Source organism: Patiria miniata, unplaced genomic scaffold, assembly GCF_015706575.1.
Source record: "Patiria miniata isolate m_02_andy unplaced genomic scaffold, ASM1570657v1 HiC_scaffold_13, whole genome shotgun sequence".
Lineage (NCBI taxonomy): Eukaryota > Metazoa > Echinodermata > Asteroidea > Valvatida > Asterinidae > Patiria > Patiria miniata.
Window position 1 is genome coordinate 10,311,423 of NW_024037051.1, and position 25,092 is coordinate 10,336,514.

The 25,092-nt window shown below is 38.8% G+C and overlaps 1 protein-coding gene across 5 annotated transcripts in view; it reads left to right on the forward strand.

The window, feature by feature from the left end:
* LOC119721241 (tensin-like) overlaps nt 1-25,092 on the forward strand; it is a 74,096-nt gene that overhangs the window by 16,009 nt on the left and 32,995 nt on the right. For 3 of the 5 annotated variants that reach the window (XM_038191211.1, XM_038191214.1, XM_038191215.1), the window contains exons 2-5: nt 7,323-7,437; nt 9,012-9,049; nt 19,237-19,275; nt 23,583-23,627. In XM_038191211.1, coding sequence (XP_038047139.1) covers nt 7,323-7,437; nt 9,012-9,049; nt 19,237-19,275; nt 23,583-23,627 — 237 coding nt within the window. Of the gene's footprint in view, nt 1-7,322; nt 7,438-9,011; nt 9,050-11,398; nt 11,976-17,343; nt 17,680-19,236; nt 19,276-23,582; nt 23,628-25,092 lie in introns of those variants that run through there. The other 2 variants (XM_038191212.1, XM_038191213.1) reach the window with 2 other exon arrangements.

A 25,092-nucleotide genomic window follows, 5' to 3' on the forward strand; every position in this document is an offset into this window, starting at 1 on the left:
ACTATTTCCAATGGTGAGTACATAATTATGTTAGCAAATGTATGTACGAACATATTCTTCCACTATGAGTATGAGACCCTCTATTAATCCCGGTACATACCGGTACCGTTATTTCGTTTTACCGTTTTGGATTTCCTCAAAAACAAAAACAGTAAACAAACCATTGGCTGTTTTGTCGTTTTACAGTTTTGTAAAACTGTCAAACGGTACTTTTAAGTGATCCAAAAAAATTACCTTTTTGTTGCTTTTTTTAATTGTAAAAAGCAATAAACGGTTAATTGCTTTATTGTTAGAGTGTTGTTTTACAAAAACATGACAAGACAAAACGGTCAATAGTCTTGTCGATCATTTTTTTGATTCAGATTCTGCAATTAAGCAATGCACCTTGGAATGTTAATGTGTCCTGGCCTTGGGATCGAGTAATGCGTGGGACCCAAATTGCCCTCCTTACATTTATGTCGTTCTCACGACAGAATTTGCGAATAGTGGCTATTGAAGAGCCGCGCCGAACTCCAATTTCCTTAAAAATATCTGCAACTTCTTTATACGTCTTACCATCCTGTATGATATCCATTGTGAAATTTCCTCCTTGAAATTTTCCAGCGCCATTTTTGCTTGCAACTTTTTAGCCCCACCGACTGAATCGCAGTATAGATGGGGGTCAGGGTCACGCCAGGAATCGCACCACACTTTAATTATGATGAGGCAACACTTCTTCGTGCGCGGCATGGTCCCCCTCAACCCCCTTGCCCACCGCCACAAAATGCACTACGGACTTGGGCCCTAACTATGACACTGAATTAAAAAGAAAAAAAAACAGTCTAAATTCAATACTGACCGTTTTGCTGTTTTTCAAAGATATTTGTGTAAAACTGTAAAACAAAAATCATTGATCGTTATGTTGTAATGAATTTTACTATTTATATAACTGGTAAAACGGAATAACCGTATTTATCTTAATACCGTTTGACTGTTTAACAAAACTGTGAAACGAAAAAACAGTCAATGGTTCGTTTACTGTTTTTGTTTTTGAGGAAATCCCAAAAAGGTAAAACAAAATAACGGTATGTACCGGGATTTCTATTCCCATCTAGGCCTTCATCATGCAGTGAACAGAACTTCTGTGCTAACTTTTCAACCAGCACAACCTGTCATGGTCATGGAGCTACAATGTAGGTTTCTTTATTTGACAGTAGATAACCATTGAAGCATGCTTTATCAACCACAGACAGTTTTATAGCCTTGTTTATCTTCAGTAATTAGTGTATAATGCCAGATTTATCTGGACACAGCGCCAGTCTGTCCAAACTTGCGACCTTTATACATGTACTTCTGTCTGAATGCAACCAGACTTCAAAAACTTTTTGTTTATGCAATAATAGACGAAAGATAAGAGGGAGTACTCTCAATAGAAAGAAAATACAGCACAGTAATACCAAACAAAGATAGAACAACACAGAAGAAAAATGTGTTTATCCTGACATAAGCAATTATAATATCTGAATTTACAGATTAAAAAAGTTACTTTTACATGCGCATTTGCAGGGGAGTTTGAAATAGTATATGTATAGTTATACATGTAAGGCTGAAACATGAAATGCCAAAGTAAATGTAATTTGTGTCATACTGGTAGGAGTCTATCAAATGAAGATTTGGGGAAAAGATGCTTTTCTATTAAATGAAAAACATCGGACTCGTTTTTAAACTGTAAACATTATATTTTATTTAGGCAACTCCATACATTTTCTGACCTGTTTCAATGTACTTTTCTCGATTTTGACAGAGTTGTAATCTAGTAATCAAACAGGTACATGTCCACCTACTGTATTTAAGTGAATCGCAAGTCATTCTTCCTCAAGTGTATAGTGACAGGCAATTCCAATGAACTTTGATAAAGGCATTCCTTGGTCATTGTTCATCCCCTGTTATCCCCTGTTGTCTTGTGATTGACTTGTGCATACCTTGTGATTGACTCAGTACAACTTTACAATGTGGCTGGCTAGATGATCAGTGTGCATTCATGAGGAAGGGTGGGATAATGAACATTTACAATGTGTGTGAGCTGACAACAGGGTTAGCAAAATACATTACTATTCCTCATACATATTCATGATCGAGAGCCAAACTCTTACTGGTCAATTCACCATCACGTGCCAGATGTTATTCTTGCTGTTTACCAAATGCGCGCGTGAGGATTCACGCACAGGCTTAATACACATGCGTAGTAGACTGTCGCACGGGTTACCTGTGCGACAGTCTACTGCGCATGTGCTTTACAAAGCAATTGTGGAACTGTCGCACGGGTGTAGTACGCAAGCGAATATATCGCCCAAGAGAGATGCATTGTTGTACGGTTCGCGTAAATTATATTATTGCCAGACTGGAGAAAATGTATGGACAATAAAGATGCCTCCTATACAAAAGAAAGTTGCACACAAACAACTGTAGTTACAACTACTTTATACTGTATTGCAAACGAACCAAACTAGTGAAGTTGAGCAACACATTCTTTTGGTGAGCTGTACAAGTTTCTCCGAAAATTTTGTTTTAGGTGCATGTATTTAAAAAAATCGGCAACTGAATATGTATGAGGTATAGTAAAACAAATATAACCTGGTTTATTTCAGATGGACAGTCGATATTAGCTCCCGAGGCGAAGCCGAGGGAACTAGTTTGTCAACTTCCAATACCGAGGGGAGCGAATATCAACTGTCCACCCTCAAACCATGTTATATTTGTATATTGGACTTTTTCCTTCACTAACATGTATTTGGTGCTTTCTGCATAGAAAAACAATCCTCAGCTTATATGTAACAAGCTGATTTACCCGATCATAGATCGGGTAGGGCGTATTTGTGTTGGGGTTGAAAGTGTGGGGAGTTAAATGGAAATGGGGGATTTAGTTGAGAAGACATGTAGCTATAGAAAAGCAATTTACGGTGACGCGATCTGAGGCAATTTCTGACCACGTATGATATAGTAAAACAGAAGATCATCTTTTAAACATCATTTTCGAGTTTGGAGTCATTGAATCAGCTGTTCTGAGCAAAAGAATATTATAGTAGGCTACAATTTTTATTCGGGGAAGAAAAAGTGGGGGTAGGGAACCAAACGATATTCAGTGCCCGCTTTTAAATGTTGGGGTGGGGGTCCCCCGTCCCCCACCGATTGACGCCGCGCCCATGATAATTATGTACCATGGCATGTATAACCATAGGTATAACTGTCTGTAAATTGTCCCGTTGGTCTGTTGCATTTTGTGAGGCAGTCGCGTTTGTTAATGTGGGAAAACTGAGTTGAAAGACTTACCGTATAGTACACAGGCGAAGGCTGATTGTACTGTTTTGACAATAAATCATAATGGAATTAAACGTGAAGGTGGCATTTGCAATAGAAATGTTGAGTGTGTTACCATAAAATTACAAAGTCTGAATCATGGAGGAAGGTCATTATGAAGGTACAGTATTGGACTCTTCAACAAACGTAAACTTGAACTTCTTACAATTTGCGAGACCTGCGAGGAAAAAGTCGATTTAACTATTTTATTCAAGACGGCATGGTTGTCCTTGCTCTATGGTTCAACCATAATATAAGCAAGGCAAAACAGCCAACAACCGCCGATATTATTATTTATGCACTCTTCGTTATTCCAACCCAACATAGTTCAAAGATCACAATATTTGAAGCAATGCATCGATACCTCGTTGATTTACCCGATCATAGATCGGGTAGGGCGTAGAGTTGGGGATGAAAATGTGGGGAGATGAATGTAATTGGGGGATTTAGTTGAGAAGACATGCAGTTATAGAAAAGCAATTTCTGTGGTGCGATCTGAGGCAATTTCTGACCACTAAAACAATTGTTTTTTTAGCAAAAGATCATCTTTTAAACATCATTTTCGAGTTTGGTGTCATTGAATCAGCTATTCTGAGTAATAGAATCATTATACATGTAGTAGCTACAATTTTTATTTGGGGAAGAAAAGGGGGGAGGGGACCCAAAAAGTCTCCACCGCTTTAAAATGGGGGGGGGGGGGTGGAGGGCTTCCCCGTCCCCCACCGATTGACGCCCATGATAATTATGTACCATGGCAACAGTCTGTAAATGTTCCCGTTGGTCTGTTAAATTGGCATTTTGTGAGGCAGTGGCATTTGTGAGAAAACGTACTTGAAAGGCTTGCCGTAGTACACAGGCGAAGGCTGATTAAGAAGGTCATAATTAAGTTTCAGTATACTGGACTCTTCAACAAACGTAAACTTGAACGTCTTACAATTTGCGAGACTGTCTGCGAGGAACTTGTCGAGTCAACTGTTATTCAACTTGGGTCAACCATCTATATAAGAGCAAATTTTACTCGGCCTCCGAGAAATGTTTGCTCCTGAAACGATCTGAGACCGCGGTCTTTCGCGACGCCAAAATCGCTCCACGTCTGTGGAAAAATGTGGAGGGTGTCTTCCGCCGGATCGGACACATTTTCGTTGATTTTTTGTGTGACTGCGTTTAAGATCGCGATGTTTGAAGCAATGCATCGATCCTTCGTTGATCACAGACAGGCCCCCGAAATTATAACGCAACACATGTGGCGGGCAGCGAACTCACAACGCTCAGCCTTGCTTGGTGGACGTGGAAGCATGGAGCTGTATTAAACACACGATGGAAGCAACAGAGCACTATACACGTCACTCACATGCTTGTGCTTCAAATCATGCAAATAGCGAGCACCGTAAACCCAACCTCGTTTCCAGGGTGTGGAGCAGGCTGCAGTACGCGTTGCCATCGACAGTTTTGCATAGCCCGGAAATACTACGCAGTGTAGACTTTCGATTGGTCAGACCGCGCAAGGCATACTTAATGTGTAGTCCTTCTGAGTATTCGTTGCACTCGGCGAAGGGGCGGCAAGCGAAGCATATGAAAGAATAGGGACACTTGGTGGCCACGCACCATGGAGAAAAAATATTTTACCAAGGTCACCCCATATCACAATTTGGTGAACGCTTTTGCAGAAGGGCTGAGTAGAACACGTAAACGAAACCCCTACGTTGACCTCGCTGACCTCGCACAGTCTAGACACGCAGAAAAGCCAGCACAGGGGGCGGCCAGGCAGTCAACGTGAAAGCGCACACGACGGAAAATTCCTGTGCAAAACGCAGTCACGAAAAATCGACGAAAAGGATCGCCGGTCCGTACGGGAAAATCAGGACGACCCGAAGTGTCCGACCCGGCGGAAGACACCCTCCGTATTTTTCCACGGACGTGGAGCGAGTTTGGCGCCGCGGGAGCCCGCGGTCTCGGATCCTTTCATGAGCAAACATCGTCTCGGAGGCCGAGTTAAACTCTCTCTTATATATATAGATTGGTTGGATTTGAACCAACAACCTCCTGCCTTACGTGTATAGACTAATCCGGCAGAAGCCATATTCTGCGGTGGCGCAAAGCTATCACGTGAGTCACGCTCAGGGCCCGCGCTTCAGGCTCCTTCGACCAATAGGAATACCAAAATGCTCACGTGCCTCATCTTTAAGAACGCGTGCAGCATGCTCGTGAGTGTGACACCACCGCAGTAACGGTCTTGTAATTCTTGTCGCCAGATTCCACTCTATGCATGTGAACATGTAGATCTTTTGCTTTTCTTGCATTTTGTTTGTTTCCAATTATAACACAGCTCAAAATCCAAAGATCAGCTCAGTGGATATTACACCTTTCGAGAAAACAGTGAAAAACTATGCCCGACCTTTTGATCACAAAACACGATTTCATCAATAGAACTTTTTTATTTGCAATGGCGTTGGAAATCACAGGCCTACATTTTTGGATTTTATCTAAATGACAGCAAGCCAGATGGAACAATTTCACAGTGTGTTTGCACCAGTACAATCTTTAACCCAAATAAGCTTTTTGATAATAATTTGCAAGGTAATACTTGTGGCATAAATGCAAGTGATCCTAGATATGCCTTTAATATCAATGAAAGGGATACACGTGTGAGGGCTCTCGTTGCCTGGATGCAAAAGCTTCCACCACAAGTGGAAATACAATTTGCATACACGTAATTCAGTATTTGAAACTGATATCGCGTACGTGATCTTGCAGTATTTTCTGCTGTCTCACAGAACTGTCATCGGCAAAAAAGACAAAATATCAATGTTAATCAATTGATGTAAATCAACGAAGCTGCATGACAATAGAAATCACTGTTACAAGTTTATAACATACATGTACATGTACATGTACCGGGGTAGCACTGACATTGCCTGTATACATTGTAATGCTAGACCTGTACCGTATGATTGTATTGATCCTTTTCATTGGTGAGGTACCTATTCAACAGTTACCCATATTTATACAAACATCTGGTAGGATGAAACAGATTGATGTACATCGGTACATGTACAATTAATTAATTGGTCTGTTGCTAAATATTTATGTAATTACATGTAATATCCATAAAAGTAGACAAACCATACAAAAATACAACTTACTTTTTACAATTAGGCAATTTCTCAGTAACCTTACTTTTTTTGTACATTGATCTCTCAAATCGTCAAAGATTTTACCATTTTATTCTCAGTATCTGCAGAAATGGTTTGCAATATTTTGCTGTGTGTAGCATACACCACCATTATCAAACAATGAGCCTTAACTTGGGGTTTGTGAGGTACCCATGTACATGTACTTTTTTTTTCTCCTGTTGCCCCTCTTCTTTAGAATTTGAATTTCCCTTGTGGGCATGGTGTGGTACGTTCAAACAACGACTACATTCTGGGGTACTTTTGTGTCCCCTTTGTGTGAATATCCCACACGTGCCTTCTTACTCCGATAACTGGTGTGTGCTGCTGGCTGAGCAGTAGTAAAGGCCTTTTCACACTAAAGCCTCTCAACCTGAGGTGAACTGAACCCTGAATGGGTTGAGTTTTTTATTTTTCAACCCTGCATTCAACCCTGCATCGTTTCACACTTGTTTTGCGCATAGTCACATACCAAACTGATTTCGCTCGGTTACTGCAGCCAGTGCAGGTACTGTTTTGAACCTTGGTGAGAGTTTCAACCCAGGTTGAAAATCCCAACCCTGGTCTGGAGCAGGGTTGAGTTCATGATGCAGGTTGTCGCTGGGTTGACAATTTTCAAGTTTGAACTGTTACATGTTTTCAACCCTGCGTCAACCCCAAGCTTTGTCTAGTGTGAAAAGGGTTGTGCACGGAGTCCATACACTGTTACTTTGCTTCATTGTACACATGTATGTAGTCTGATTGCCCAGGCCTGAGTTGTACATATAACTGTTGACAACAACATGTTTATGAGTGTTCTTTTGTTTGTCGTTTCAGCCCCAGGACCTTATAGATTCTAAGAGCCATACGTTCAAGACCAAGGTGTTCAAACATCCGACTACTTGCCAAGTCTGCAATGAGGTGATATGGACTGAAGGCAGGGGCTGCAGAGGTAGGTACATGTAACTCACGTAACTCCTTGCATGTCAAGTTAACTCATTAGCACCTGTACTACATTGTATTACATTGTATACTTGTACGGTACATGTACACGTATCTCTGATCGCTTGGGCGGTTTGGGGTGGTACAAGGAGTAATAGGAATTATAGGATGGGTTGATTGGGACACTACAGGGACCAATGGGTTAAATTGTTAGACTCCATGCATGATCAATAGATGGCTCATTGTGAGCACTCATGAATGCTCTTTGAGAGGCAATGAATTAGGTAGTCAATACCAGTATTAATGGGGAATGGAATGAATTTTATGCTCCTGTGGAGATTGATGTCGTGCATCGGGTGGGGTTGACCAGGCCAAACCGACCCCAAACTTTTTAGATAAAAACCGAATCAGAGCCAAAACCGATCTGAACTTCCCAAACCCTACGTGACCCGCCCTGACAAAAATCAATCAAAAAACGACCGAAACCGAACCCACCCGAAACGACCGAACCCACCCGAAATCAAACCCACCCGAAACCGATCCCACCTGGAAAAAACCCAGAATATCTGGCTTGTGCAGCTGTGTTTGCTTTTTGTGCCTGAACTTACCTGCGTTGTGTGAAAAACGTCATCTCTCGGTAAAGAATCATACTGTAAGGTACGGTGAAGACTCATTTAACTTTATTTACCTACATGTACATGTACTGGTAGGCCTACATGTTATAGACTGTGCGTGATAGATTGCAAACTGGTCACCTGCACCTTCGCGCGGTAGATTGACGTTGTATCGGTCACAGTACTTCAACTCTGCAATACGGTAATTGCATCGCTTGAGTTTCTGAACTGTTTCAGTTTTTTTTCGTTATATTTCGGGTTTTTCACAAGATTGCTTTAATCAACTGCAAACGCAAAACAAAACCGACCTGACCTTACTAAAATGATGGACAAAACGACCCGACCTAACCCGAAGTTGGTTTGGGGTCCGGTCGGTTTTGGTTTCGGGTCAGGTTTGCACAACATTTATAGTGTCCATGTACCTTGTAGTACAAATTCCATGCGCCTGACCTGTTTGAAAATAACAATTTTCAGTGGTACAAATTAATTAACAAAAAAAAAATGTTTGTGATAATGTTTGCTCATTGAGTTGCTGTCATGTACGGTACTAACTGGTACATGTAATCAACATACATGTGTAGAAGCACACACACACAAAAGAAAATTGACCAGACAAAAGGGAAGTATTTACATGTACCTCAGATGATATCAGTGTTTTGTAGCATAAAACAAGAAGGGTCCAGAAACACCCTCCTTTTGTTTGATCAGTCACAGACAGTCAAACATTTAAAAAGATGAAGAAAGTCCAAAAAGATGAAGCAGAATGTGCCGAAGCATGTCAGATTATTTAATATCAGTAGGTTCCCATTTTTCCCCTCGGGAAAGTTCAAAGCAAGAATTTTGTTCACTCCAAACCAGCAATATGCATTGTAAATTTATATGTACTGTAGTTTTAATGACAAACTTCAATACTTATATTTTCATTGAATTCATTCAGAGGTGGTTTGCTTGTTCTGTTTTCATTTAACAGTGTGCAAGTTTGGCTGCCATAGGAAATGCGAGTACAAGGTAAGTTTGACACCTTCGCGTACACATATCCCCGCATCTCTTAATTAACAACCAAGCTGTATTGTCGCACCGCACTAATTAAACCCTCAATCAAGTCTGCATTTCATTTCAAGAGGACAATGTACGCACGCGATACAATTTAAAGTCGGTCTGTTGCGCTTGACTCCTTAAATATGCAACAATTAGTGTCAAATTTTTCCCTCTTTTTATGTCACAATCTGTGTTGGAGAACTAGAGTCAAACTCAAGTTGCATTTATGAAGACCCACTTATTGAAAAACTTATTTTAACTTAACTCAACAATTAGGATTGAAACTCATAAAATGAAGAGTTTGTTTTGGGTTTTAAATACATCCCTCAAATTGAAAGTGATATTCAATTATTTGTGTTGATTTCAATGGACCAGTCGACCAGCATTAGATGAAATTCATTGTGACTATAGACAGCAGAATAACGGACACAATTACACACACATGTGTATACATACATGTACATTGTACATGATATGTATGCATACCGGTACCAAGGTTTATTTTGGGTGACCACAAGAGGGCAGTATTGTGGGGTTTTTTTAAGCTTTGATACAAGGCCACTTTGCACATTATTATGTACTTGAACATCATGTCTGTATTATATTGCACATATTTTTCAGAGTATTGTCAAGATGTTTGAAAAGACTTCATTATTCAATGATCCAGTCCGGGCTGCATTAAAGTAATGCCCATCAAGTGCAGTGCATTTGAAATTTCAGTAAACCTACCAGTACATGGCACATACACATTGTTAATACTGTCAGTGAAGGTGGTATTGCTGGAATAAACCAAAGAAAGTACCCCCTGGCAAAAATGTGTTTTAGCGGGCTTGATTAACCTTAATAAATTGTAATTCCCTCAAAATGCCTTTTCATTATCCTTAATCCTCCAAAATCTTCCACTGTGCAGGATCCAATGGATGTACCTATGTACTTGTTACTTTAAACTTTAAATTCAAGGGGTATGAAGCCTACACCTGCATAAAGTAAAAGTACATATAGTTACCAGTAGGCTGTACCTTCCTCAGTCATACTATACAAATCTTCTAAAACCCTTTTTCTGGAGTATTAAGGAGAGGTAAGGTTAATTTGAAAAAAATGTACTGTATGTTTGATTATGAATAAATGAAATGGAATGCATAGAATTGCATCCTGCCTTCAGGTTGCATAGTTGACCTTACGGGGTCAAATACCATCATTCCTAATGAGTGTATGGTTAAACAATTGCAATGACTACCAGACTTATCTCTTGCACCAATTAACAGCTAGTTGGCAACAGATATAGTTCCTGTCTTCAGTCAACTTAATTGTTCCTTCCATGGTGCTGAGACACATGTCACAAAATGTCAGAGTTGAAGGAATTCCAAGGCCAAGTGATTCAGGGATGGGACATTTGGATTGCCTAAGGCTGAGCAGCAAAAGCATGAATCATTTTTGATGCTGAAGGGTCTTTCACAATATCAAAAAACTCTGTGTTTTCATTCATTTTTATTTTGCCAATTGATAAAAACAACACAAAATATATAATAACAGAGAAAAATACAGTACACTAAAAATACAAGAAAAACAACTGGGAAGGAACACAGATAATACAAGAAAGACAAAATATCAGGACAAATTAAACCTAAGCCTGCATGGGCAAGGGCTGACAAAAGTGTAGAAAATCACTGTAGTCCTTAGACTTGCCAGCCCTCATGCTGGCAAAGGACACGTACATTATGTAAAACATTCATATTAAAAAAATATCTATATAATACATGTACATTGGATATAAAACTTTAAAATAGAGAGGACAGAAAAGGATATATTGCACAACATACCGTAGATTAAAATACCCTGGGTATTGCCCTGGGTCCGACACAGACATTTTGGGAACTTCTTTCACACAAACTAGAAATCCAACATGGCTTGTACCTGGCCTAGTGTTGTACATGGGTAAAACTAAAATCCGACCTTGGTTTGGACTAAGCTTTTAAGGACTCTACCCAGATTAAAAAAAAATCCAATTACATCATTATTACCCTGCTCATTTGGCCAATGAAACATTCAATGAAAGACGATCATCATCTCCCTGGGAGTATATACAGATCGATGATGCCATTTTGCCGGCCGCAAAGCAGCTAAAATCAACCACAATAACCATCTCTGCCCTCACAGGTACCCCTTTACTCCAGGGTGGAGAGAAGCAATGAGTGACAAAGTGCCTTTCCCAAGGGCACACACACCATAACCCCAGGCTGGACTCGAACCCATGACCTGCAGAAGACCATGAGGCCATGGCACTCCACTCATAGTTTCATAGAATTTTTTATAAGAGCACCAGACTACGAATACTTCATGCACTCCGTTCACACATTAATGCGTGAATTAGCAATTGGTAATAATAATTCGGAGGCGGACTACCGAGGGAGCATTTTTGTTTGTCACTGTAGTTGGGAAGTGAAATCTCCTACCCAGCGACAAGTGAGCCCGTCCCAAAAGCATGCCTACACGTTACAGTTCTGCAATCGTTCACTTCTCATGGTCCCACAAGACCTATTGTGCTTGGCAACCAATAACCCTCAAGTTTAATACTGGCTCTTGGAGCAAGAATTACGATTGTCCTCTCACTTTTCTGTGTCAAGTCTGGGCACGTCTGCCCTCTTCATGTACTTGATTGGGCAATAACTCAGGCCTCGGGTATTTAAGCCGTCAGCAAGATCTGCTGGAAAGACTGAGTAATCGGACCTTTAGGGCCTACTGCTGCAGTTTATGGGAGGGCTGTCAGGGAAAAGTTCATGCAGTGACAGTGTGTTGCGTTTCCTCCATTTCTAAGACTCTTACTTTGGACTGCAGTTTATCAGAAGACCATCACCAGTATAATAAATACCCACTTGATCACTGGATGCACTTAAAGGTAACATTTTGCTTTTGCTGTAATTTCAGAAATGGATGGATTTGGGGTAGTGGTGTGCATTTATGGGTAGTACGGCAACCGGGTGCCTTATTGAAGTAAAACACGGGTACCCCGGTACCCGTAAAAGAAACCAAACCCCAAAATTCAAATCCCGGAATTTGTCTGAAGTTGTCTTCGTAGTGTAAACTGCAACTTTCACTCATCTGATGCACGTCAAATGCTCATAAATGTGAACTCTGTTTTGGATTTTTCATGTATCCTGGTTGTCATTTTGAAAATTCCCCAAAATTGACATTCAAATTCTTTCTTTTTCATTGTCTGAGAAGTTAATTTAGTAATTGGTAAAGTTGGTTACAGCTGTGGCTTCAGGTACCTGATTCCAAAATCTGGAAGGTTCCGATGCATACTTCTTATTTGGGGGTCAATATTTTAAATATTCTTGATTGATTGATTTGGGGGTTAGTATTTTATAGCAAATGTTGTTACACTGACCAGTAAAGTTTTGTGTTCATAGATGCTGGAAAAACCAAGAAGAAAATACTTTTGGTGTAGTCTGGTTCCATGACCCTTCTTCAGAGGAAACAGAACAATTTATAGGCGTCGAAAATTGTCGGATCAGGAAACCAGACTAGCTGGCTTGCACCCGTTCACGGATGTATAACCGATTGCAAAAAAAATGGACAAACTAAATTTGCAGTACACGTATTTGTTTTTTCAAACTATGGTTGGCCAACCATCGATAAAAAATGGAAATTGATACATGTACACAAATTTCACTTTTGTTGAAAAGGACAGCACACCAGGTGCCAATGTTTGCACAGGACGCTTGAGATTATTATTCACTTACAGGCAAGTAAGGTACCGGTATTTCATGATAATTTACTACTTTTTTTCTTGATGATTGCAAATGTTACCTTTAAGTTTTTCTACAACTGTACAATTTCATGACCAATCTTTGTGTTGTGATATTTTTTACGTTGGTATAACGTTGAGGTCTTGACCATGTAGTGTTCATCTTTGTGAACCAATCACCATATACATGTACAGGTATGTCTAGTTTTCCGATTACTATTAATAATAATGAGAGTGAATATTTTTGAAAACTAGTGGCTTTAATCTTTTAACAATCCAATTCAAATTGCAAAAGTGTGCTTTCTTACATGTATTTTGGCTCTGGTTTTGGAAAAAAAAAAAAAAAATTCCAGATCTATACATACCGGTACCAGTATAATGTACATGTAGTATCAGCACTGTAGTCTGGGAGAGTTTCACATATTAAAAAGTTCTTAAAGTGGGTCATTCTTTCCCAGTACACATACATTCACTACATTGCAAGCACAGTAAACATCATACCGGTACCTTGGGATTTATGTTGCTGACAACTGGAATGAAAAAAAACCTAATGTGCATGCATGCTACCATTGACAAGCCTCACAAATCATTGCTCAGCCAAAGAGAAACATTGATTTTACATGAATACCCATCTAGAGCTATAAGTTTCACTTAAAAGTTATAAAAAGTTCTTTAAAATTGGTCATTCGTTCACAGTACACATTCAGTTTGTACATTCACTACATTGCAAGCACAGTAAACATCATACTGGTACCTTGGGATTTATGTCACTGACTCGCTGACAACCGGAATAAAAAACCTATGTACATGTACTTGCATGCATGCTATTGACAAGCCTCACAAATCATTGCTCAGCCAAAGAGAAACATTGATTTTACATGAATACCCATCTAGAGCTTGTACATGTACTGGTATGTGGGCATCCCGTTTTATTTCTATGGTTCTCATATTTTTTTTAAAAATAAGTTGGGTTTTTTTCTTGGGTTGGGAGCCCAAAATAGGGTCGGTCGGAAATGAGAACCAAAGAAATAAAAAGGGACTCCCTAATACATGTAGGCGGGCATCAATTTTCAAGTGATATCTGGTCTGTTTGATACTTAATTCAGGTCAGCCATGCAATTAAATACACTCAACCAAAATAAGAAAGTCCCCCTCAATACTTGTTTGTCTAACTCAAAAACTACTGGGCACATCTTGCTCAAAATACGACTGATCAGTACAGAAATTCCTTAGCAGTCCAGCCATACTCTTTGTTTGGCCCAAAACAGTGATAATGTGTACAAAATTATGCAATTTATGACAAATGGTACCGGTACCAAAAAAAAGTTGCACTTTTGTATGCATGCAAGGTGAGTGTGAACCACAACTTGCACGTATGTATGTATACAAAAGTGCAACTGTTTTCGGTATCATTTGTCATAAAGTGCATAAATTTGTACACATTATCACTGTTTTGGGCCAAATAGAGAGTACCGGGGTATGGCTGGATTGATAAGGAATTTCTGTACTGATTAGTCGTTATTTGAGCGAGAGGTGCTCAGTAGCTTTTGAGTTGGACAAAAAAGTCTTGGAAGGGGGGACTTTCTTTTTTGATTGAGTGTATTTCGTTATTTTATATTTAATCTAGGCATTTACATTCTATGAGATGAAATGTACTGAACAGAAATTTTTATGTGAAGTTGCATGTAGGGACCATCCTTCCATCCCCTAGTCTGTGTAGTAAAATATGTGAGCTGATTCAGCGATTAATTATGCAAAAAAAGTTGCGTCTTAACCTCGACACTCTGACCATTCAGCAGGCGCTTTCTATCGGGTCTCGTCGTGGATACTTCCATGTCCTAAGGAGAATTTTGTGTACAAACCTTATCAGAGCTGTCGAGAAAAAATTGAAGTACAAACAATAGGAAACAAAAGAAGGAAATGATCAGGTCCTCATGAGTATAGTAAAACTCACATACCGGTTTGTGTGCACAGTAACTGTGCATAGTGTACATATCAGAGTTTTCACTGCTGCAACTGAGCAAACATCTTCTGCATCTGTTGAAGATGGATAATGATTTTTATGACCTTAAGCACTTTTTTAATGTCATGGCTCAATGCTGACCGAATGTACCGTACAGTGTATGAGTATGCATGTGTACAAACATGCGTTTTATTTCTCCATGGTACAAATGTATAGACTATACAGTGTAGGCCTACAAGTACCGGTACATGTATACTTTTTGTAATTAAGATTTTTTTAAATAAAACTTTGCCAAATCTCTTGTGCACGTGTTACCTAATATCACTTTATCACACTTTTTGAATACTTGGGTCTTGTATTCATAGCAGTACAAATGTACATCAAATCAAACACATTTGTTACCCAAACTATCAGCGATTTCAGGGTCATAACACGTTTGACAATCTGAACATTGTTTATATTTACTTTTTGAGAACAAGGATATTGCTAGTGCATACAGCTACCGTATGTTAGATTTCTCACTTCAGTAATTTCGCAGCCTTATTAAAGGGCTTCGGAAACTCTTACCGTAGTTTGCTTGTGTGATAAATTAAGGCATGCATGTCACGTTTCTCAGTTGTGCCAACTGAAAAAAAAATTACTGTATGTTGCCACAAAATTTGCCTAAAACTAAAATCCATGTGTGGAAGTGATTGAGTAGTACATGTATATTGATTGTACATGTAGCTACTCACGTTTCAACTGGCCAGTGGACCCCCGTCCCCCGCAAGCTCAGCGGTTGAGTAGTTAAGACGTCTGTCTAACTAGAAAGCAGGAGGTCATTGGTTCGAGTCCCGTCAAAGCAAGCTTGTGAATTTTTCTCTTAGAAACTCTCAGACAGAACTGAATATTTACAATAGTGTTTATGGCATCAGAGAACCATTTCATTTACGATGAATTTTTATATTCATTTTCCCAATTACATATTATTCTGGAACTGTGGAAGGCAAATACCAGTTTTGTGGAGCAAAAATTTCAACTTTCGCAAGCGTCATACATGTATGTCGCGCATTAAAATGCACATCAATGTGAAATTTGTTTTGGTTTTCCGTGTAGCCTGGTTTTCATTTTGAAAATTCCCAACAAATGGCACTCAAAACCTTTCTTTTTCATTGTCTGAGAAGTTACTTAGTAATTTGTAAAGTTGGTTATGGATACCCAATCCCATAATCTGGAACTGGTTCCTGACATCAGCGGTTGGCTGCTTTGGTACCCGGTTCCGATGCACACCCCTATAGAGCTGATGTCAAGCTGCTGCAGAAAACTTGTCTCATGGCCTAATAAATAGGTGTAAACTTTAGTATTTACGTGTACATTGTATGTACCGGTATACAGCGTGTGTCAATAAAAACGCAGGATTAGAAACAAAAATATTAAGAATATAAACCACCCCTATTCATCATAATGTTAACCCTCTTTTCAAAGTACCTTTCCTTCTCTTCACTATGCTTTTTATCCCATCTCATTTGGACAATCCTGTCCAGAGAAGAACATTGAAGAAGGGTTATAAATTCCAAGCTGGTCTGATTTGTGAAATCACTCATACCTCATGAAAGGTTTGAATTCAGTACAGGTGAAAGTATTTGTGGATCACAAAGAAGGACATGTGTGGCAGGATTAGGCTTACATAATCCTTTAGTCCACAATCAATGTTATTAGTCAATAATTCATGATGCTTTGAAACAATGATAGTCCAGTTATTAAATTTAAGTGATACTTATCATCAGTTGTTTCAAAGAAAGTTTTGTTCTGGTTTAATTGTCTTCAATGCATACCTGCATTGTACATAACTGGTCGTTGTGTTAAGGTCATTGAATCAGACCAACCCGCTTCAGAAGGGCTTCACAAAACTTGTCATAACTTTTGAACCAAAAGTCCAAATTCCACCAAACAAAAATCTTGTCAAAGATGAAATTATGGACAATCAAATCCTTATCAAATTAGGCACACCAGTAGCATAATTTTCTCAGAAAAAAAATCGGTTTGAATCCTGCGTTTTTATTGACACGCGCTGTACTGATAAGGACTGGCACATTATTATAATCAAGCATTTCTGTGAGTACTGTACCTTCCGTTTCCCAGTTTGACATTTTGGACAATTACAGTGTATGTCATTGACTCTCACTGTACACACAGACAATTTAATTTTACTGGTCGGTCATCAGCTGCTGAAGCACTTTCTGTATTAGTCTGAAGATAAATTTGCATTGATAAAAATTCCTAAAGCATTGTCCAATCAAAACTAGTTACACTTGGGCTGGTTCGGATAGTATGGGATTCCCATCTGTCCTAAATCCAATCAAAATATCATCTGTGTGTCCTTTACACTCCCAAGAAAAAAAAAAATTAGAATATTCCAATGTCTTGCAGATGGTTCTCATTGGAGTTTCGTATTGGGAGATTGGATTGCAGCCCTTTGGCTGATGTGGGAGAGAGAGTCAGCAGCAAGTCATCAGCAAGCATGCAAAGAATCTGCATAGCGGGCTCTCTCCATATTTGTCTATGTTTACTGTGGGGCCTGGTTACGTTGGCCTTGTGCACTGCCGTTTGTAAGTTTGTGCGTGCAGTGTTAGTGAAAGCCCAGTCAAGTTTGTCTTGGGTTGTCTAAACAGTCTGGCCTGGCGTTTTGGAATATATACACGCATTGGTGAGGTCTTCCTTTTCTGGCGTGGAACCGTCCAAGTTCATCTGAGATTAGATCAGTATCTGCCTTTAATTTGAATGGTTTTTGAGGCGATCTGTATTGGATGTGGATTGCACCTTTATATAAACCGAGTTGATGGACACGTACAGTTGGTACTTCACAGTGACTTTGGATTGTACCATGTACGTATGTAGGGCTCCATGCCGGTGAGTGGACAAATTTGTTTTTGATGGTTTTCAGTTTGATGAAGTCCAAGTGCCGAGTCTTTGGGATTACTTGGGCTTTCATCAGACACTCTGAAAAACTCTAGTTTTGACCAGAAAACAGTTGAACTTCCAACCAGCTGACCATAAGATATGGTCATCTGGGTGAAAGTTTGACTATATTCAAGTCAAATCCAACAAATTTTCTCTTGACAGTGAGATATTACAGCAAATGTTCATGTGCAGTATGGTAAATCTGTCCTCCATTTCTTCTGTCAGATTCATACGAAAACTGCACACATTAAGCTTTTGTCGGATAGCACATCCTCCTTTTATTTAAAACATTTCAGGTTTTCATGAATGTGAATAAAATTTGGACTCCCATGAAATCTGGTCCCTTTTATTGTTTGAATGATCACAACCTTCACTTAGAAATGTGCAATACTACCAATGAGTCCGTATTTCATCCTAAATTCACACTACACCGGCACCGCCGCGTTCTGCACCACATCGCGCAGTACGCACCATACGCGCGACAATCTCCACACATGTCTAAGGATATTTTTAGTAGTGTGAATAGGGATTTTTATTACTACTCGCGACAATCTCATACCATAAACACAGCTATGGTAGATGGGTATTTAAAAGAAACATGACTTAAACTTGTTGAACAAAATCGTTGGAAATTTATAATTTTTGCTTGTTTTGACTTTTTGACGGAAAGGTATTTATGAATGGGAATAAATATGTGCTTGGCCGGTATTTAAAACAAGTACGTTTCAAAACCAACTATGGGCTTGGTCGCTGATAATGCCCCTCGCCTTCGGCTTGGACCATTATCAGCGTCCAGACCCCAAGCCGGTTTTAAACGTACCAGTACTTGTTTAATACCGGCCGAGCACATATTTATTCCCTTAATCATTCTTGACCCAGGTATGTAACTCTCCCAGATTCTTCAAATCCTCCAAGGAGTTTTGGAGGATTTTGAAAGAATGAGGAAGGTACAGTACATGTAGTAGTAGTATGGGCTTGGTTTCCCTTGAACATTAGAGTACAAAGTACCATTGTTTTCCTGCACAGTGATGGATTAGGGAAGATTCAGGAGACTTCATTTCTAAAGAATTAGGGTTAAAAGAACAGCCCGGGCTTATTTCATGCAACTTCTAAGCATAGACAATATAAATTTATGCCTAGTACAACAAGTTTCCAGCTAAAATACACAATGTACATATGTACATGTACACTGCATGACTTTTGCTTGGTACATAAGCAGTATTTTTCTCGTTAGGCACTCCTTGAAATTTGGCCCTGTTTCAAGCTCTTATCAAGATCTCTTAAATAATGACAAATTATGTTAACATACGGGTACATAATTTTTTCTAATGACTTTTGCTTGGCACATAAGCAGTATTTTCCTCGTAAGGCACCTCTTGAAATTTGGCCCCGTTTCAAGCTCTTATCAAGATCTCTTAAATAATGACAAATTATGTTAACATACGGGTACATAATTTTTTTCTAATGGTGTTGTTTTCTGTGTATTTCTTTTCTTGTATTTTACAGGTCGCAGCAGCATGTAAGCCATCAGTAAATTATGCACTGGTGAGTTTTGTCCTTCATTTTCAAAAAACAGGAACCCCAAAAAACTTGTTAGCTCCCCTTAGGTTTGTCCGTTTCACTATGGTTGCGGGTAAGACTTCTTTTGAACAAATGGCTTCTTTTCAAACAAAGGTGGGAACTATTTATTACACTTGAAAAAAACATCAACAGAAATTGGTGATATACTGGTAGGATTATCATCAGGGGCCAAAGTTTGGTCAAAGTTCCCTGCACCTTCAGGTTGTAATTCAATTATTTATATGCAGGTCATCATGTGCGCATACCTTCACGTTCAGTGCTCAAGGCAGGGACAAGTAGTTGAACACCCAAAGCATCTTACTTTGCAAGTTTTTTGTTGACTTGACCCATGTTTGATTTTGGGGGGGGGGGTGTGAGGAGTTTGAACTCACTGTTGTAATTCAGGATGCTTTTTTTTTCTCTAGATGTGTAAGTGATTTCTGCTGAAGTGTCATCAAATGTGGGTGGTTTTTTTTTGGGGGGGGTGGTCACAGCTTTTATTTCTTTTCATATTAGATCAAGAATTGAAATGGTGGCGGGATTAAAATCCAGATTTTAAAAATTTGGTTTGAATTCCACTGTTTGGTTTAGATTTTGGAAACCAACCTAAGAATAATTGGCCCTTCTAGTTTTTGTGACACAAGCTAAAGAATTTGTTCCATGGTCTCTGAATACTGTAACTGCATGGAGATTGGAGTGCATTCACTCGCTAACAGTCTTCTTAACTCCTGTATAGCCTGCCCATTTGTCTGATCAGAGAGTTCCCATCAGGTGCATACCTATGTTCCCCAATACCTATGTTCCCCAATACCGATGTTCCCCGAAATCCTTACCCTATAAACCTAAACCTAGTCCTAAACCTAACCCTAATCCTAAGTATTTTGGGGAACATCGATATTGGGGAACATAGGTATTGGGGAACATCGGGTAGACCCCGTTCCCATCCATTTTGTTCAACATGACAGCTCTGGACTGTTTTGGTAATAAGGCACAGTGGTCATTCATTCCAGCAAACTATACCAAATCACTGTGGAAGGCAGACCATGTGGCAACTCACTCGTCACTTTTTGTTGGCATGACTTTGAGCTGAATGTTTGAACACAATTAGGATAACTGGGTTTTGAAATGATTTCCCCAAATCACTAAATTGAAATTATACATAGGCCTGCATGAACCTTTATTATAAAACCTGTCCCCGTGCAGTGCTTGAAATGACTTTGGTTGTATTTTAAGTCCATGCATTAAGTAAGGCATTACCATCTTTACTTCATGCAAATATAAAAATATGTAATACATTTACAAAGCAATTCAACATTTGTGATGAAATTGCCTGAATTGCAAATGTGTAGCTTAAGACTGATGCCCTTTAATTCATTTTTTTGGGCACTTGCCTTTGCACCAAGTTTTTACATGTAGGCTACTAAATACTTGTACTATCATCAATAAAAGACATCATTCAAGACGCTTTGAAAGTACTTTTTTGTGTATGTTATTGCACTTGAAAGGTGTTTCACAGGTAGTAGACCTCTGTACAGACGGCAATAATCATGTACTGAGGGACTCCAAGATTGATTTCCCTGAAGACATGATTTGTATCTGGCCTTACACTCCTCCATCCCCGCTGTGATAGTGTCTCCCAGCCCACTTAACACTAGTAGTTTTCTGTGGCCAATATTTTTTTAATATCCCTGACATTATTTCTGCTTCACAAGCCTGTGAGCAGTTTGGAGGATTTTAATCTAGAACTTGGGGAGCCATCTCAGCATGAGGGCTTGGCAATTGATGAAAAAGACTAAGCAATGGAGATTTCCAAATTGTTCACAAGCTGGACCCCTGTCTGTTGAAAAGTATGAGATTATGAATCTTGATAAAAATTTGTCACAAAACAGGAAATCAGCAGCAGTTCAGAAGATTGATATGTTTTTGCTTTAAAGCCTTCAATCTGTTGGTTTTTGCTGTAATTTTCAAAAGTTGATTGATTTGGGGGTTAGTATTTTATAGCAAATGTTGTTACACTGACCAGTAAAGTTTTGTGTTCATAGATGCTGGGAAAACCAAGATCAAACTATGCTGTTCTTGTAGTCTGATTCCCAGACCCTACTTTAGACGAAACAGAGCAATTTGTAGACGCCTGAGAATTGTCAGGTCAGGAAACCAGACTAGCTGGCTTGCACCCATTCAAAGATGTGTATAAACCAATGGCAAACAAAATGTGGACTAACTAAAATTTGGTAAATTGGGAGTGCTCAGTTTTTGAAAAAAAGTCATGTTTTTTCCATGTTAGAAACGGATACAAAAATTTCACTTTTCTTGAAAATGACAGCTCACCAGGTGTCATGATTTCACAGGATGCTTGAGACTATTATTCACTTACAGTCAAGTAAGGTATTTCATAATGATTTCAGTAGTTTTGTTCTTTGATGTTTGCAAATGTAGAGTCGAACTTTATGATTTTGAAAAGCTAATCAAAACAGTGATGATAAGAATTAACTTTGTGGCAGGTACATGAACGTGTAAAATCTAGGGGTTTTTTTCGCAGATATAAAAGCAAATTTCAAAGAATGTTTACATTGAACTCTGTGGGTAAAGCGATTACTATGATAAAGCCTTAAAAAAATTACACATACCGGTATACAGACTCATGCAAAACAAAAGATAAAAATGAAGATAAATTTTGACCCAGAATGCCATTACATGTACCAATATGTGTGCATGTCAATATTAAAAAGTAATTACTGTTTAAATTTCATAAACAAAATAATTATGCCTTCTGAAGAAAAGACATGTTTCATGTTTTAGTTCCATTTTTTAGCATTAGATAAGTTTTGAGCTTTCCAATGAGACATCACACAAAAAGAAGTTTAGGATAAGTAGGCCTAACAGATGAATAGGCTACCGGTACATTTCAAATTTTGAATATAAAGTGTTCTACTATATATCTTTGGACATTGTTAAAAATGAAAGTTTTTGAGCACCAACTTGTTAACACTTTAACAGTCCACCAAACAAATTGTCCTCCATAATTCGTTATCAGGGTTTACAATGTACACGTACCAGTAGATGCAGATAAAAATACTCCAAATTTCAACAGATGATATTTCAGGATTCTCTTCAATAATTGGTCATGGACTGATGATTCATTTGTTCAGGCCCTCGCTGATCACAACCGATACCAAAGCGGATCAGACTACACAGATATTTTAGGAATGACAGATGGCAACATCTGGTCTGTGGAATTTTTGGGGTATTACTATTTTTGTGTATTGTGTTACCATAGGAGCCCCAAGCGTCATATTATATTTTCTAGACTGTCAAATTCACTGGGATAGTTTTGACAGGTATGGATTACTGTATGTAGACTTTCTAGAATGACTGTATCCTCTGTATGTAAATGATCTGATTTGGGACCATCACAATGTAACAAATGTTCCGCTTGCCACATATGCAAAGTTACAGGTTGGAAATCTGCATGTTTGTAATGAAGATAAACTTTTACAAGTACATGTACATGTACAATGTACTTACATGTATACAAATGGAGTGAATTGCGCCACGTTACTGCGCTAGGCGTTGTTGACTGGTTGACAACTGTGACTTTCTACACTCTTACATGTAATTGTTCAGGAACCAGCGAAATTTGTTTAAACATGTTTGTATGACCGGATGAGGACAATATCAAAAAATAATATTGTCCTCATCCTGGTACTTTTACTGACATACATGTAATATTGCAGTCATCCAGATACATGTACTTTTTACGAAAGCATGCAATACGCTGATTTATTTTTACCACTGGAAGGCTGGTATTATAATAATAACAATAAATCCATGAAAAATTAATTTTATTACATTGTGTTTATTCAAATACATGTACAGTAAGCATATAAAGACCATACTAAGTATGGTAGTTCATTCACCTCCGCTGTTACGTGCAGCTGATACCGTACGTGAACCAGACCAAGTCACAGCAGTCCAAACTTTGGCAGCCAGGATTGCAACACACACTGTCAAAGGCCACCCAATTAGTGTCTGCTTTCATCCAAGTTTTTGTAGATCACTGATTGGTCAAAACTTCCCTGCTGTGTTTTTGCTGGAAAGGTGCCAAAAGATGACTAACCTGTTTTTTTTACGGTCTTTGGTGTTTTTTTGGTATATGTTTGTTTGCAGGAAAATTTCTTCTTCAAACAATCCAAACTGCTTGGATGACCATCTTAAACACTTGTTTATGTATTCACAGATGTATTAAATATTGTAATTTTCAAAATGTGACCTTTTTTTTTTTACTATTACAGCCCAGCAACGGTGACAAGAGACCACAACCAACTCAAATCAAATTAGTAAGTTGAATTTCAAGTTCAATTTTACTTTTGTCTGAGCAAAGAGCAAAGACTGCATGTACCGTACATGTATGGACCGGTATGAGTCAACTTGATACCATTAACTTAAGGCACAAAAACAAAATATCTCTTCTCATGAGGTTTTTTTGCCAGGATTTGGAAACGGTTTCAGAATTTGCTGTGAAGTCAAAATCAAAAATGGTGTCTTGATTCTTAACCTACATGTAGATCCATCCTCATTAAATATGTACATTACTTGAACAATTCATAATTCATTGGGGCATCCAAACATCCAGTCATCTTTCTTCCTAAAGAAAATACCCCCACCTACATGTACATGTTCATGTAGGCCCACCCTAGCACCCACACAAATATGTAGACCTCCAGTGACAGCATTTGTTCTTGAATTACCTCTGCCCTTTTCACCCAACCGTGTTGTTGTTATCAACTTTTGGTTGTTAATTTTTAAATAACTTTTCTATTTTGGTTCATGACATATACATTAGTCAATTAACTTTGGAGAGGTGCTTCACAGATACAGAAAATGATTCAAAGTGCACATGTACATGGGTGATTTACCTGCAGTTTTGTGTCTTCTTAAAAAAAATTGCGTTTGGAACTCCTTTGAACAAATAGAATCCATGCATGAACAGGAGATGGGTCTAGTGACTACAATCATGGAGCTATACAATGTACTTTTGAGACCTCCAATGGGGGATCGAGACACATTGTGTGTGTGCACGCACTGGTTTTTGTGCCTGCATGTACATCTGGTACAAAAAGAAACAAAGCAGTTTTTATAATCATCCTTGTTTGGACATTTCTCGGTGAACAAAAAATCTGAAATATAGGTTTTGTCACGGAAACTTTCCGGTTCAATTTGATACCTCACTTGGGAACACTGTGTAAGAAATAACGAGAGCGCAAACACTGAAGCTCCTGAAACCCCAATATGAAAGTTGCACTTTATTAGCGAGATTTTCAATGGGCATTGCAACACACAATTGAATGGGGGTCTGCATCATTGCATTCAATTATTGTGTGTTGCAATGCCCATTGAAGATCTCGCTAAGTGCAACTTTTAGTTTGGGGGTTTCAGGGGTTTCAGGAGCTTCGGTGCTTTCGCTCTCGTTATTTTTTACACAGTGTTCCCAAGTGAGATATCAAGTTGAACCAGAAGAGCCAAACAAGGATGATCATAAAAACTGCTTCTGCAGTTTCTTTTGTGCCTGAGGTGTACATGTATAATGTACCTGTATCAAAGTATTGTACATGTACACCCAACAAATTGTTATCTGAATGTGCACAAACATCAGGTCTTTGCGTGAGCAGCAGGCACAGTAAAAAAGAAAAAATCCCCCTTGTGGTCTCCTCTAACTCCCGGTTTGGAACCATTGAAGGGGTACATGTACTTGTTAAGGATTTGAAGTTTACACGTTTAAATCTAAATCCATTTACAAATTTT